Raw genomic sequence first — 17,336 nt, 5'->3', positions numbered from 1 at the left:
CCAGTTACCTAAATGACAGATATTGTCATCAGTGTCCTTTTCTAACTACAATTTGTAAATATCTTCTTATTAAACATTATGGAAAGTTGTTCAGCAAAATTTGGAGCAAGGATAGGTCCAAAATTCGGATCGCAAATTCACTCAGAAATTTTACTTTGACATGATAATTTACTTTGAAATTTGACTATTGGTTCCAAAACTGTTTTTCATAAGGCTTGAACATGATAATTTACTTTGAAATATGAATATTGGTAGAAAAACAGTTCTTATAAAGCTTGGTTCAAGAAAAACATAATTGTAGTATATGATTTAATGAAGGATAGTGACACGCTTACTTTTTACTGTTTTGATGAATTGATACAAATCTATCAGATTAGTACTAATTTTGTGGAATATCACGGTTTTATTATCTGCTATCAGAGAATACCTGAATTCGGCTGACTCTGAAATATGTCAAATTTGTTTCCTACTTACATTAAATATTTCATATTGATCTGTACAATGTAATGAAAAAATAACATACTCCTACCGGGAGGAAAAGATGGGAAGACTTAATTAGTTCAGTCGAATCATTTGAAATGGGTTGATATTTCTAAAATTTCCTTTACAGTTACGAAAATTATAAGCTTCAGTGGTTTCAATATATATTATAGCAGATTCACTCAGCAATTTTACTTTGACATGATAATCTACTCTGAAAAAAAACATTGTGTTACAAATTATATAAGTACATTTGCCTAGTACAGAATAGTACGTACATGTATCACAATTTCATTTATATTTTAAACACCTCCGAATTTTTTCATTTTATTTGCATAAACAACCAAACGATAAGATTTCGTTATAAAATGACACTTAACCTTGTGAGTGTGTATATCCAGAGTTAGATGTAGATTTTAGTATTGAGGAAATAGCTGAAGCAATTAAGGCTCTGCCTAAGGGCAAAGCTGCTGGCATCGATATGGTTCTTAACGAATACTACCAGTTTTGTTAAAATTATTTAATACCATGTTACAAATTGGTTATTTTCCAGAGTCATGGGCCCAAGGTGTCATAATTCCTCTGCATAAAAAGGGGGATATTAATAATGTTAACAATTATAGAGGTATAACGTTAATTAGTCAATTAGCTAAATTATTTACATCCTTGTTAAATAAGCGCTTGTTAAAGTGGAGTGCTCGTGAAGATATTGTCACCGATGCACAATTTGGTTTTAAGCCTGGGTTTGGTACTAGTGATGTAGTAGTGTTATTTTACTACTTTTATTTTGTATACGTTATATTTTAGTGCGCGTTCGCGTATGGTCCGTGTAGCGATAGTCGCGGGTCGCGGATACGCAATGCGACAAGATCGTTGGCGCGCGCGCGGAAAAGGCACGTGTAAGTGAGAGCGATGAGTTATGTGAATGTGACGTAATGTGTATGTCAATCATATTTGTGTCCTTATATGGTATTAGTCTATTGTCTACGTCGAGTGAATGTTGGGTAGTTTATCTGGGGTATTGGTCACTTGGGGTTTGGATGACCAAGAGGCAACATCGATCTCTAGTAGATGGACTAATTGCAGACTCATAGGAAATTAGCCCAATACATAATTGTAAGTACCTGTATGTAGTTTAAATATTATTATCATAATATAATATAATATCTATTTAATATATTTGATTATGGTAATCGTTTATTTAAAAGTAACTTATCATTTTTGGAATATCGATAAATTTTAATATCGGGCATAATTATTCAGACGGAGAGTGATTTCGATGGTATTCGTATTGTTTTAATTAATTGTATTGTTTTATTATTTCAACAGTATAAAACGAGTGGTTTGAGCTCGTCGGACGACGGTCCGGTGAAACCCTCTTCACACTGAAGAGGTGGGTATTTTTATATATGCTATAGTTATGTAATAGTTGCCATCTATGCATATAGATGTTGTTAATTGCTATTATATATGTTCTGATAACGAACTGGTTAACTATCCGTTATAACATGTAAAGTAATATTGAACATATGAGTATAGCCGTATAATTGTATGTATATAGATAACTGTATATTAAATGGTAATATGATGTAATTCATGTTACAGGGTATTATTTTAATGAATAAATGAAGTGAACCCGACAACAGCATTGGTGTCTTCCTTGAAACCATAGCTACTACATTGGCGCCCATGTATCGTTGGATTGATGACCTTTGTGTACTGCCAGTCGACACGCATGACGGGATACGTTGTGATTCCTACCAAGTAGAATAGCGACCATGAAGGCCCGACAGGTAAAGTCACCTGTGTATACCTATCGACGATTCACCTGGTGAATGAATGAATGGATTTCCATTGTGTATGTTTGTGTATCGGAAAGACACGCGTCTACGTTTGAACGACCTACAGATGACCTTGACCAGCGAGTGCGCGTGTACGGCACGTTTCCTATATGTGCGTATCTATAGTGAATTCTAAGCTGAAAGTGAATGGATAAGAACTGGACGAAGGAATATCCGGAGGAGACCGTACACGGTAAATAACATTTGTGTACCACTGACTTTTCATATATCTTGCCATAAATCTTGTGCTTCTTCTGTGATCTTCAGTTAAATAGTGTAAATTGACATTCTGTATTTCACAAAAGTTTTTTTTTTCTCTCGATAACGTTGTTCTAAAATTTGTGAATATTTACTTGATTTCAACTACCGATTCAGTATTTTTATTATTTTCGTTCGTTGTCATAAGATGTGTATTTTCTAAATTTGTATTTCCGGCTGTGAACTTCCTGTTTATGTACTTCCGGTTATTCTGTACTTGTGGCATATTAGTTCCGGTAACTTTTTGACATTTTTTTTAAATATAAAAAATACTTGCTTTCAGAATCTTGTTTATTTTCACGATAGTATATTAGTATGGAGTAATTGATTTTTTTTTTTTTTTTTTTTTGCTGTTACACGAGTTTATTGGATACTTATTTAATTTAGATTTTTGTTTGCTACAATTACTTAGTCTTGTTTGCGAGCGAATTAATTATTTTTTTGCATTGAAGTTTAGATACTTTTGTTTTGTTGGTACATTTATATTTTGGTTGTCGCTGTGTACTTTGTTAAAAATCACTCGCCTCTGATATTTTTTTTTTCTTTTTGCCCGAATTTATTTACTTTAACATTTGTTAGGATTGTTTGCTTCTAAACTTAGTTTTTTTTATTTTAATCTTTTCAGACCATTTTTGCCATAGGTGTACTTGTTTTTTTCTCTGCCGCTTTTCGCTAGTTTATTTTTTTTTACACTTAGGAGTTAGCATGTAGGATAGTTTGTTGTTGTTTTTTTTCAGTGGAATTTATATTTTTTTTTCTTTTGTGGGAACTTACTGGGTCAATGTTGGTGTGTTCTACATGTATGTTATATGTACGGAGTGAATCTTTCTGCATTTATGTTGAGTATATGAGTGTGCGTTAGGTGCTATTTTTGCTATTTTGGATTGACGCTTCGGTCTCGTACGCGTGTTGCATATATATTGACTGCGCGCGATCGTGTATATATGTTTTTTTAGTTGCTTTGGATGTTGCTGACTTGGCTGGATATATTCAGTAAGTGTTTGCATCTATGAGGACAAGAGTAGAATACTTGTTCCGTGTTTGGTAAGGACACGTAGATGATACTGGTGTTTGTTTGCATTAGCATTTTATTATTTTGTTTATGTTGTAACCCTTGCTTTGTTATGTCGGATTCGAAAGAGAAACTCGCTCAGGCGGAAGCGATACCTCCACCCGAGGATAGCGATCCTGTTGCGGAGGCGACGAAGTTATTTTCTCAGCTTGGTGCTAGGCCCAAGGGTGAAAGTTTGCTTACTTTGAGGAGTCAGATGATGGATTTTCTCAACAATACTGGAGGAGTGGATACTGCCGACCCATCGTTACGTGGTCATGGGGTAAGTAATACTCAAAGTACTAGCTCTTCTACTGTGGACACGAGGTTCTATAAGATACTTATATTCTCCGGAGATGATGGGAAAGGCGAGGCTTCGTTTGATTTATGGAAGTATGAGGTACAATGTCTCATCGATACGGGTAAGTCTCAGGATATCATTGGACAGTCGATTCGGAGGTCGTTGAAGGGAACTGCAGCTAAGGTAGCTATGAGACTTGGAGCTCATGCGACGCCAGCCCAGCTGATCGCCAAATTGAGAAGCTTGTATGGTATTGTTGATGATCAGGAGACTTTGCTGGAGAACTTCTATGCAGCGCATCAACAACCTAAAGAGACCGTGACAGAGTGGGCTTGTAGGCTTGAGGACTTGTTGCTGAGGGCTGATGCTGCTATAGGACCCGCAGAGCGTAATAAGATGTTACACAACAAGTTCTGGTCTGGATTGAGACAGGAGTTGAGAGACATAACCGGCCACAAACATGATTCTATTTCTGACTTTGAGGAATTGTGCATTGCAGTCAGGTCTATAGAGAGATCAAGAGATGGTGGTACATCTGCGACGGCGACAGCTACCGTTCATTCTGTGGTTGAAGGAGAGACGAAGAATGAGAAGGAGGACTTGAAATCCATGGTAAACCAGTTGTCTGCCGCTATTCAGAGGTTAGAGAAACAGATGTCTGACGGAGGCGCGGTATCTTGGAAGAACAGCCGAGATCATCGTAACCGGAATAGAGGGAATTCAAACAATTATGGAAAGGGATCTGTTTACCATTCTAGGCCATCTCAGGATAAGACTGATGGGGATGATGAGTCATTAGAAAAGAAACCTGATGTTATCTGCTGGAGATGCAGGCAGCAGCCGGGACATATTAGAGCGCGATGCAGGGTAATATTGGATCACTCGCGGAGTTCGGTAAAAGGGAAGGAGTCTATGAAGACGGACCGCTCATAGATTTCCGAATACAAGGTCCGGGCGGACGGAAGAGGACTACTGGGGCACAGATGATTGGCAATGCTAATGAGGTAGATGTCACAGTAGATGGCACTGGAACCAGAGCTTTACTGGATACAGGCGCGACGGTGTCTACGGTGAGTCAACGATTTTATGAAAGCCATTTGAGTCATCTGGAATTACAGTCTGTTGGTGAACTACTTGCTATTGAGTGTGCAGATGGACAACAGTTGCCGTATTCGGGATTGATTGAGACGAATGTCAAGTTTGAAGGATTACCTGGATCAGGTGAGCAGAGCTGTTTATTGTTGGTTGTTCCTAACAGCAATTATAACTCGAAGGTACCAGTTTTGTTCGGGACAAATGTTTTGGATGTATTATTAGGAGATTGTCGAAGGAGGAAAGGACCGAAGTATCTACAGAAAGGGTTGGATACGCCATGGTTTTTAGCGTTTCGTTGTATGACGTTGAGGGACCGGGATTTAGCGAGGAATCGTAACAGCATTGGTCTTGTAAAGAATGCAGGAAACATGGATTGTATTTTGAAGCCCAATTCTACGGTTACTCTAAAGGGATACATAGATCAGCGAAGTGCTTATCCGACTACTTGCGCTATCATTCAGCCTACGGAACGTTCTAAACTGTCGAAGGATATAGACGTTACGCCTACTGTATTCTCCTACGATTGTGATAACACACAACCGCTAGATATCCAGCTTTCGAATTTAACCACAAGGATATTTGTGATTCCTCCTAAGGCCGTTTTGTGTGAAATACAGCCCGTGGTTGTACAAGAGTTGCCTAAATCTGATGACGAGATGGGAATACCTCAGTCGTTTATGGACAAGATAGACTTTTCAAATTCAGCTGTTACCGAAGGTGAATTGCGTATGGGAAAGAAACTCATTAAAGACTACGAGGATATATTCTCACATGGGGACACTGATCTTGGATGTACTGGTCTCGTGAAACATCGAATCGATTTGACGGATGCAGTTGCTTTTAAACAACGTCACAGGAGGATACCGCCTTCTATGTACGATGAAGTCAAGACTCATCTTCAACAATTGCTATCTGCAGGAGTCATTAAGCCATCACACAGTCCTTGGTCTTCGAACGTTGTTTTGGTAAGAAAGAAAGACGGGTCATTGAGAATGTGTGTAGATTTCCGTCAGTTGAATCAGAGAACCATACGGGATTCATATGCTTTACCAAGAGTGGAGGATATTCTGGATTGTTTGGCTGGATCGCATTACTTTACCGTGTTGGATTTAAAATCGGGTTATCATCAAATCGAGCTGGAGGATGAACACAAGGAGCGTACTGCGTTTTCTGTTGACCCATTAGGATTTTACGAGTTTACAAGGATGCCATTTGGACTTACAAATGCTCCTGCGACGTTTCAGCGCTTAATGGAACGATGTATGGGAGACCTACACCTTGCCATTTGTTTGATATATCTTGATGATTTAATTATCTTCTCAAGGACCTATGATGAGCATTTGGAGAGGTTAGGAAAGGTTTTTCAGAGATTACGAGACAACGGATTGAAACTTGCATCTAAGAAATGTCAGTTCTTCATGAACAGAGTTGCCTACGTGGGACATATTGTTACACCAGATGGAATTGAGGCTGACCCAAAGAAGATTGAGAAGGTACGAGATTGGCCGACACCAACTAATCCTGAGGAATTACGTCAGTTTTTAGGGTTCGCGGGATATTACAGAAAGTTCGTAAAGGATTTTGCAAAGATTGCGCGGCCTTTAACCAACTTATTGCCACCAACAAGAGATAAGAAGAAAAAGGGTAGAGTGAAGTCCGATGTGGGTACCGCTAAATGGATGTGGACGTCTGAGCAGGCTACTGCATTTCAGAGTCTGAAGGATGCACTGTGCAACCCACCTGTTCTTGGTTATGCTAATTACAGCCAGCCGTTTGAGCTGCACACGGATGCGAGTACCCAGGGACTAGGAGCTGTTCTTTATCAAGAGCAGGATGGACATTTGAGACCTATTTGCTACGCCAGCCGAGGATTAAGTAAATCGGAAAGGAATTACCCAGCTCATAAACTGGAGTTCTTGGCGTTGAAATGGGCTATTACGGAGAAGTTTCATGATCATTTATATGGACAGAAATTTACAGTTTTAACGGACAACAACCCTTTGACCTACGTCCTATCTAAGGCTAAGCTTGATGCGACGGGGCATAGATGGCTGTCCGCTTTATCAGCATACAACTTCGAGATAAAGTATCGACCAGGAAGGAACAATGCCGATGCGGATGCTTTGTCACGACTTCTGGGATGTAGCATTTCGGCAGAGTCTGTGCAAGCAGTGTGTAAGGGAGCAGTTACCTGTAGTGGACCCTTGGTAGAATGTTTGAGTTTGTCAGCAGAGGCATTGGATACATTTGAAGTTGAAGACGAACATGGTTTCCGCACGATGACAGCACGTGAATGGAGAAAGTTACAGGCAGATGATGATGTCATTGGGGAATGGTTGCCGGTCATAAGGCAGAACCTGAAGCCGTCACGAAAGAGGTTATCCGCTATTCCAGACAGCGCCACCCTTGAGAGATGCTGGGATAGCTGGAAATTGAAACGTGGGGTGCTGTATAGACACATGTCTGATGAAGGAGGGCGAAGTAGACCAACTTGTACTGCCGGCTTCCATGCGCGAGCAAGTGTTGACGTCGCTACATAATGATACGGGCCACCCAGGACGCGATAGAACGTTATCGTTGCTGCGGGATAGATTTTTTTGGCCTGGCATGACCAAAGACGTGGAGAAGTGGCTAAAGGAATGTCAAAGATGTCTCTTCAGGAAGTCTAAGATTGATGTCAAGGCACCGTTGGTAAGCATTGTCACCACCCAGCCCATGGACTTGGTGTGTATGGATTTCTTGAAATTGGAAGTCTTCCAAAGGCGGGTTCCAGGATGTGTTGGTAATTACTGATCACTTCACGCGGTACGCTAAAGCGATACCTACCCGTAGCCAGTCTGCTAAAGCGACTGCTGAGGCGCTTCAAGGATTTATTGAGCACTACGGAATTCCACGGAGGTTACATTCCGACCAAGGCGCTAACTTTGAGGGGAAGGTAATCGAGAGCTTATGTGACACACTACACATCGCCAAATCAAGGACGACGCCATACCACCCTAGTGGGAAATGGGATGTGTGAGCGATTTAATCGGACCCTTATTGACATGTTGGGAACACTGGAGCCTCATCAAAAAAAGGATTGGAAAAGCTACGTAGGATCTCTAACGTTAGCTTATAACTGCACAAGGCACAAGACGACTGGATATTCGCCATTCCATCTTATGTTCGGACGACAACCGCGTTTACCAGTTGATCTTTTGTGTGGATTTGTTGAGGAATCCACTTCACGTTCTTTACCGGATTATATTAAGAATTTAAGGAACAGGATGTCTCATTCGTTTAGCTTGGCAAGTAAGAAGGCTCGGGAATCGCAGAGTCGACAGAAGGCAGACTACGATCTTCGTAGTAGGGAAGCCGTTTTGGAACCGGGAGACCGAGTTCTTGTCAAAGTACTGGCCTTTGAGGGACGACATAAGCTAGCGGATCGATGGGAACCTGACGTGTACATCGTAAAGAGTCAGCCCAATGGAGACATTCCTGTATACACAATACAGAGGGAAGACGGGAAGGGGAAATCAAAAACCCTCCATCGAAACCATTTACTTCCCATTGGAGCGATACCTGTGGAAATAGATAAGGAACCACTTTCTGAACTTCCACCTCGACCAGTTCCACGTATAAGGAGGTCGAGGCTCGAACGTGAACCACTTCGAAAGGAATCTGTGGCGGAACTCGTCGAACCACTGTCCGGGAACGATAGTAGCGACAGTTCCGATGAGGATGTTGTGGGCATGGATATTAATTCTGATGTTCAGCGGCCACCCACGCAGGATAGTATCCGGTCGAGCAATAACACGGTACATATTCCTGGACCTCGCACTGGTGTCGTTGATGTGGAAACGTCGGAATCTGAACCGGAGAATGCAGCTGCTGATGCAGTACAGGGAAATGTTAATTTGCCTGAACCGGAGATTCCAGTGTCAAGGAGATCGACAAGGAACAGACGACCGCCTAATTGGATGACCTCTGGCGAGTTTGTGTGTTCTCAGCAACCTGTTGAAACAGTGCCGGACTGGAAAATGAAGGCTTTATTTCTGGTGGACATGGTATCTTCAGCGTCCTTTCGGGATATGCCTTCGGCTGCTCAACAGGCAATGCTAAAAATTTTAAGCATTTAGTTGTGTTTTTTTTTTCTTTTGTCATTGGATACTTGTAATCATGTTGTAATGTTATTTTGGAAACCCTTGTGGAAGATGAGGGCATCTTCTTTACGAGCGGGGGAGTACGGGATGAAATTTTGTGGCTGAAATTAAGATTTTTGTTGTATATTCTTTTATCGTATTGTAATTTCATTTATTTTGTTTATAGTTTGTCCTTGACATATAGATGGGGACAGCTTCCATCTAAGGAGGGGAGAATGTAGTAGTGTTATTTTACTACTTTTATTTTGTATACGTTATATTTTAGTGCGCGTTCGCGTATGGTCCGTGTAGCGATAGTCGCGGGTCGCGGATACGCAATGCGACAAGATCGTTGGCGCGCGCGCGGAAAAGGCACGTGTAAGTGAGAGCGATGAGTTATGTGAATGTGACGTAATGTGTATGTCAATCATATTTGTGTCCTTATATGGTATTAGTCTATTGTCTACGTCGAGTGAATGTTGGGTAGTTTATCTGGGGTATTGGTCACTTGGGGTTTGGATGACCAAGAGGCAACATCGATCTCTAGTAGATGAACTGATTGCAGACTCATAGGAAATTAGCCCAATACATAATTGTAAGTACCTGTATGTAGTTTAAATATTATTAACATAATATAATATAATATCTATTTAATATATTTGATTATGGTAATCGTTTATTTAAAAGTAACTTATCATTTTTGGAATATCGATAAATTTTAATATCGGGCATAATTATTCAGACGGAGAGTGATTTCGATGGTATTCGTATTGTTTTAATTAATTGTATTGTTTTATTATTTCAACAGTATAAAACGAGTGGTTTGAGCTCGTCGGACGACGGTCCGGTGAAACCCTCTTCACACTGAAGAGGTGGGTATTTTTATATATGCTATAGTTATGTAATAGTTGCCATCTATGCATATAGATGTTGTTAATTGCTATTATATATGTTCTGATAACGAACTGGTTAACTATCCGTTATAACATGTAAAGTAATATTGAACATATGAGTATAGCCGTATAATTGTATGTATATAGATAACTGTATATTAAATGGTAATATGATGTAATTCATGTTACAGGGTATTATTTTAATGAATAAATGAAGTGAACCCGACAACAGCATTGGTGTCTTCCTTGAAACCGCCGCCATCTTGAAAACACATTTTGAACTTCTTCTCAAGTTCTACCGGTGCGATTTGGCTGAAACTTGCATGAAATGATCCTGACATAGTCCCGACAAAGTGTTGTTATTTTTCGGGTCAATCCGAAATCCAAGATGGCCGCCACGGCCGCCATCTTGAAAACACATTTTGAACTTCTTCTCAAGTTCTACCGGTGCGATTTGGCTGAAACTTGCATGAAATGATCCTTACATGGTCCTGACAAAGTGTTGTTATTTTTCGGGTTGATCCGAAATCCAAGATGGCCGCCACAGCCGCCATCTTGAAAACACATTTTGAACTTCTTCTCAAGTTCTACCGGTGCGATTTGGCTGAAACTTGCATGAAATGATCCTGACATGGTCTCGACAAAGTGTTGTTATTTTTCGGGTCGATCCGAAATCCAAGATGGCCGCCACAGCCGCCATCTTGAAAACACATTTTGAACTTCTTCTCAAGTTCTACCGGTGCGATTTGGCTGAAACTTGCATGAAATGATCCTGACATGGTCCTGATAAAGTGTTGTTATTTTTCGGATCGATCCGAAATCCAAGATGGCCGCCACAATGCATGTGGTTGTTTGAGTTAAGTTGTAGGCCTGCTGAACATTGGAAATCCCAGGTTAAGGTTTTGGTGCAAGTGTTGAAGAACTGTTATCTGTAGTAGCAACTGACTTTTATTTCTTCATTAATTAAGGATTATAAGTGTAGTGATGGGAATTAACTATCATTTTAAGGAAGAAAATGCTGGGTTTTGAGAATTTCAAGAGGCCAGAAGGGCCAAAATCACCAGGTAAAGGTTTTGGTGCAAGTGTTGAAAAACTGTTATCTGTAGCAACTGGTATTGATTTCTTTATCAATTTAGGATTGTGTAAGTGTAGTGATGGGTATGATCTATCAGTTTAAAGGAGAACATTCTGGGTTTTGAGAATTTCAAGAGGCCCAAAGGGCCAAAATCACCAGGTTATTGTTTGGTGTAAGTGTTGAAAAAATGTTATCCATAACAATTGATATTCATTTCTACATTGATATGGGTTTCTTTGTTTTGCTATTGCTAAGGTAAATATCTTTAAGGATGAAAAATTAAGAGTAATAAGAATTTCAAAATGGCTAAGATGCCAATATGTATTTTACTTGACCATTGACATTGGTTTCTGCTTTGGTTTACATAGGTTCTTACGATTAGGCCAAAAACTATGTCTGTTTAGGGTTACATTGGCAAAAAAATAAGGTCGGTAGGTCGGGAGGATTTTTTTGAGTGTCTATCACTCTTAAATAATGGCAGGAACCGGATTCTGAGAAATTCCGATTTTGATTTTTTTTTTTCGTAGAAAAGTGGAAAAAAATTAGGGTCAGGGGTAAAAAAAATTAAAGTCGGTCGGCTAACACTATGCAGACATATTATTTTCTTAGCCTTATATAATTATGTTATTGACATGGGCATTCATTTTAGGGGTAAAACACAGGATTTTGAGAATTACAAGAGGCCCAATAGGTAAATGTCTTCTTGCATAATAATCCCTTATGTCTATAATGGCTGCCAGAGGCGAGCTTTGCTGTTCTCTAACAGCTCTTGTACCTTCTTGTCAAGGAATCATGGGTACAGTTACTAAAGCCGGGATGTTTATGTTTCTGTTTTGCGTTCGTGATATTGGTAGGTTTTAGGTCCCAAGAGTGAAAAACAAACACAAAGATCTTCAGGAACTGAGCAGTAAAAAACGGCTAAAACAATGCTCCTACTGTAAAATCAATCGAAAGATCTTCTTTGAATTTGATTAATTGTAATGACATAAATCAATATTGGAAAAAATATACATAACCTGAAACAATTTGAACTCTTCAAAAACTTTATTTCTCATTGAAAATTTTGTGTTTACTGTCTTGTGTGTGTGTGTGAGAGAGAGAGAGTGAGTGAGGGTGTGTATGTGTGCGTTTCTTTATACACTGTAGCTGATAGGTTTCAGAAATTCAAAAGCTCCCTATGACCGTGCATTGGTTGCCAACCATTGAGAATTAGTTAAGTATACAAATGATTTGACTGTACAGATTAAAAATCTTCAAAAACACTGTCATATTTCTTAGATTATCTAATTGGTCATAATTACCAGGTCAAAATGCACTTATGCATCTGTAAAATAGCATAATACAAGGGGGATAACTCTTGTGACATTGTTGCACGCAGTAAATTATAACTCAGAGTATATTTGTTCAGTAAGAGTTACCTCCCATAACATATACTCTTAAAATTTCGGAGGTCCAGCGGAAAAGTATGATTGAGCGAGGGGAAACAACTCGTCTTTCCTTAATAAGAACTAGTCAATGCGTGTGCGACAGTCATGGTGTTGAAATCTTTTAATTATTAATAGTCTATTTTAGGAAACTTACTAACAATTAATATCGTGTCAATAAAGTGGTTCCCCCAATGCATTGTTCTACTAATCACAACCTAGACATAATCCGTCTCCAGAAGTTCATCTTCTGGTCAGAAGAACTGTGGTCCAAATTCTTGTCGAAAGAAAGGGGACACATGTATGTATAGATTTCAAAAACTGTACGATAACAGGCGCATAATATTATACTTGTATTCAGCGCCTATATTCATACGGTTTATGGAATCTACCTCAAATTCTCATTCTCACTTGTATAATATATATCATATATGTACAATGTGTATTATTATGACAAATACATTTAAATAAACGCCTAATTAATAAATTATTTTATGTGGAATATAATGCAAATATTTTAACGTGAATCATTATTTGTTTTCCTACTATTATTTTTTTCGTGATAATGATTTTTCTAGCACAGTGAGTTAAAAGGCTTACAGATAGAGAAATTAGAGGGAGGGTCTAGCGGGACGTGTTGTCTACTCGTTGACCTTAATGTAGACGGGTGCCTATAACAAAAATTAAAGAAAATGCAGAGGACGTGGTTTAAACAAAACAGTCAAACGATTTAGATTTGTATCTGTTTTTTAAACAAGTTTTCTATCAAAGGAGGTCCGTGGTGTCACTGAAATTAATTTAAAGAAGTAAGTAACCCAATCCAGCGTTAAATCTGCCGATGTGTGCCTTACAAAAGACATTAGAAATAGGTGTAATAGTTGACAGCTATTGGGTTTCACGTGTTACTGGATATCTGTACAGACAGTGTGCTCCCGATCAAAACTCCCCATTTAAATTAAACACCCGGATTTATATAATTGATCGTATCGAATTCGACAAAAGCTTCTGTAGAAATGTGATAAAATACTGACAGCTTGAGTCACTGTTTCACCTTTGACTTCTACAGGAAGATATTCACCACCTCCGAGTGAAGACATGTTTTGTAGAATTCATTCCATCATGGCTGCACGACAAAATTTGATTTAAAAAAAAAAGATATTTTTTAATTCTCATCATCAATCACACATCATCTTGTATCATTATATTATATAGTGGCACAATCAATGTTTGGCGTAAAAATTTGATTTGAACGGATTACCAAATGATGAATTCGTTAATTCGCAATAATTGCTGTAATAGTTAGCGTTATCATGGCTTTCAATGTGTATTATTAAATGTGACAAAATTACAAATTAATTTAAACGCCTAATTAATAAATTATTTTATGTGGAATTTAATGCAAATATTTTAACGTGAATCATTATTTGTTTTCCTACTATTATTTTTTTTGTGATAATGATTTTTCCAGCACAGTGAGTTAAAAGGCTTACAGATAGAGAAATTAGAGGGAGAGTCTAGCGGGACGTGTTGTCTACTCGTTGACCTTAATGTAGACGGGTGCCTATAACAAAAATTAAAGAAAATGCAGAGGACGGCCGGTTTAAACAAAATAGTCAAACGATTTAGATTTGTATCTGTTTTTTAAACAAGTTTTCTATCAAAGGAGGTCTGCGGAGTCAATAAAATTAATTTACAGAAGTAAGTAACCCAATCCAGCGTTAAATCTGCCGATGTGTGCCTTACAAAAGACATTAGAAATAGGTGTAATAGTTGACAGCTATTGGGTTTCACGTGTTACTGGATATCTGTACAGACAGTACGCTCCCGATCAAAACTCCCCATTTAAATTAAACACCCGGATTTATATAATTGATCGTATCGAATTCGACAAAAGCTTCTGTAGAAATGTGATAAAATACTGACAGCTTGAGTCACTGTTTCACCTTTGACTTCTACAGGAAGATATTCACCACCTCCGAGTGAAGACATGTTTTGTAGAATTCATTCCATCATGGCTGCACGACAAAATTTGATTTCAAAATAAGATATTTTTTAATTCTCATCGTCAATCACACATCATCGGTTATTACTTGTATCATTATATTATATAGTGGCACAATCAATGTTTGGCGTAAAATTTGATTTGAACGGATTACCAAAATGATGAATTCGTTAATTCGCAATAATTGCTGTAATAGTTAGCGTTATCATGTTTTAGCGCAGTTTCTGGCGCGAAAAGCGCTGGAGTTTGATATTACCGCTAAACAGAATTTATTCGGGGACGTATTGATTGTTGTGTTTCATTGAAAGGTACAGGGACTGAACTAGGAAGGTTCGTTATTGCAAATCCCCACCGCTCCACACCTGCTATTATTTTGCGATGATACGCTGAAATAACTTCGGCATAATCTCTTCTGTTTGTTGTGGCCAAGTGGTTTAGATGTCCCAATATATTACCACAAGTCCTCCACCTCTGGGATGCAAGTTCGATTAAGGTGGCACAGTTGCCAGGTACTGACCGCTGGGCGGTGGTTTTTCTCCGGGTTCTTCGGCTTTCCGCCACCAACATACATGACACGTTCTTTACATGACCCTAGCTGTTTATATGACGTTCAACTAATAAACCAAAATTCTATTGCTAAAAAATAACTATGATGTTTAATTCAAACCTGTTTTTATTTCCAACATAGTCCTTGGCCTCTTTAATACTTCTAACCATATTTTGATGGTGAAGGAAAGCCAAAGTTTTCGGAGAAAAAGACAACGAGCTACAAAAATGTAGTACATTATCAGGACCTAGCAACTGTAAACATACGTGTAGGGGCAAGAAAGGGGAGAGGGGTTAGAAGTAGAATGTCAGACTTCTCAACCACTCAGGAATCTCTGTGACTCTGTGAAAAATAACTTTATAATTAACTTATATAAATGAGGCCTAAAAGGCACTAAATTAGGGACCGGACACGCTATAATTATCCGGATGATACGGGGTATTGGGTGATACTTGTCAGCCCCCAGCTATGGTTTACAGTTAGGTAATGATAGGTGTTAGGTGTAGTACTCCTATCTATCTAACTGTATCACGTAACCAACGACGTAGGGGTATATCACGATAGTTACACAGTTGACAGGTGGACGTGCATTTTAATGAAACTTATAGCTAGGTAGTAGTTGTTTTATTCTTCTTCTAAAACCTACCTACCAGTCCGCAAAACACACACAAGAAGAGCAACAACAAAAGATCACAAAGAATGCCAGTTTGCGTATTTTTCTAAATTTGCTAGGACGAATGTTATCACAAGACCTAGAAATCCAATATAGTACACGACAAGAAATGTCCAATGATAAGTTTCTATACCTTAAGTGTGGGGATTCTTGAAAATAAGAAGTATCTATCTATTGTGGTCCATAACCATTTTAGGAAGTTCGGATTCTCTTTGGTCTCTACGCTCCGAAAATAAAAGAGCGCAAAAATTACCAAAACTAAATTATCACACGCTACGTCTATTAGTTTTGTGGATTTGTTTGTTTGTTTGTTTGTTTGTTGGTTGATTGGTTGATATAATAGCATTACCATCTGACTATGTCATTTTCTCAAAGAAAGCATCAACAATGTTTCCATTGCAAAAATGATGAGTTGTGTTTTTTTTAGAATGAACTTAAAGTTATTTTGAATCATCATTTTTCATCCTTAAAACCTTATTTTATGAATGTGGATATGAAACCTTTCAGGTCGCGTTTCAAACTGACGTTTGTGTTGAAGTCGCACCAGGAATGAACCCCCTGCTCTGAGATGGAGCCACTAGAGTACTCAAACAAAATAAACTCAATTTGAACCATTAAGCTTTTACCTGACACCGAACTCCATCTTTATTCGTATTCAATGAAAAAACCCACAATTGTTTACATAGTGTGGCCTATAGGAGTCGCCATTGTTCGCCGGACGCGTGAGTGATGGGCGGTACTCCGCCCCTAATGGTCACTCATTACCTACCCGTCATATCTACGGTCAAGCTTGACCAATGCCTTCTGACTGCCCCCTGTTAATGTCAGGCCATCGACGTCAACAATTGGTGACATCTACGTGAACACTATCGGTGTTAATTACATGTTAATTAATATAAAGGAAAAAAATGAGCATCAAAGTTGCTGACGACTTTGCCATTCCATGTTTTGAATCACAATCTATTTTAGTGAGAGAAACCCGGGGATCGATGCTGTTCTTACATTGTAGTTGGATAAAATAGGTCTAAAGTTAAAGTGTTTTTTGTTATTTGAACAGAGTATTTTGTAACAAGATCCTACACAAACTCAACCCCCGTGAAATGATGTCCGGGGGTGTTAAAATCGGCTGACTGATTTCTGTCACTAGGCATCATTTCTGCCCTCACATCGCCTCTGACAGTCATGGACATCGGATCACTGTATCATATTCCAATGTAACATTTTATAGTCTGGGAAAACACTTTTTATTAATGTCTCGTGGTTGACACTTTTCATTGAATCATCTTCATTATTGACACTTTACTCGCAAGGAAGAATAAATATTAATTATTAAGGCATTACTTTGGGTTTGGTATTACTTACTAAAATAAAGCGCAACTTGTGTCTCTTAAAATGGTCAGTCGGTACCGTTGGGTATACAGTCTATATCGTTGGGTATGCAGTCGGTAAAATTGGTATACCTTCGGTACCGTTGGGTGTACAGTCGGTACCATTGGGTTACAGTCGGTACCATTGGGTATACAGTCGGTAACATTAGTATCGGTCGGTACCATTGGGTAAACAGTCGGTACCATT

General features: G+C 38.7%; 1 protein-coding gene and 1 long non-coding RNA gene across 2 annotated transcripts; both read left to right on the top strand.

Moving 5' to 3' along the window:
- The first annotated feature begins 1,719 nt into the window (after nucleotides 1-1,719).
- LOC138328135 (uncharacterized) lies at nucleotides 1,720-10,293 on the top strand. Its single transcript, XR_011209168.1, has 4 exons — nucleotides 1,720-1,873; nucleotides 2,086-2,514; nucleotides 9,956-10,019; nucleotides 10,232-10,293. It is a non-coding gene; the product is annotated as an uncharacterized lncRNA (long non-coding RNA).
- On the top strand, nucleotides 8,038-9,144 carry LOC138326756 (uncharacterized). Its single transcript, XM_069272764.1, has one exon. The coding sequence runs from the start codon at nucleotides 8,038-8,040 to the stop codon at nucleotides 9,142-9,144; it is 1,107 nt and encodes a 368-aa protein (XP_069128865.1).
- Nucleotides 10,294-17,336: the final 7,043 nt, after the last annotated feature.

This window comes from Argopecten irradians, chromosome 7 (assembly GCF_041381155.1).
Source record: "Argopecten irradians isolate NY chromosome 7, Ai_NY, whole genome shotgun sequence".
In the NCBI taxonomy this organism is placed as follows: domain Eukaryota; kingdom Metazoa; phylum Mollusca; class Bivalvia; order Pectinida; family Pectinidae; genus Argopecten; species Argopecten irradians.
This window is presented reverse-complemented; position numbering and strand designations above follow the sequence as displayed.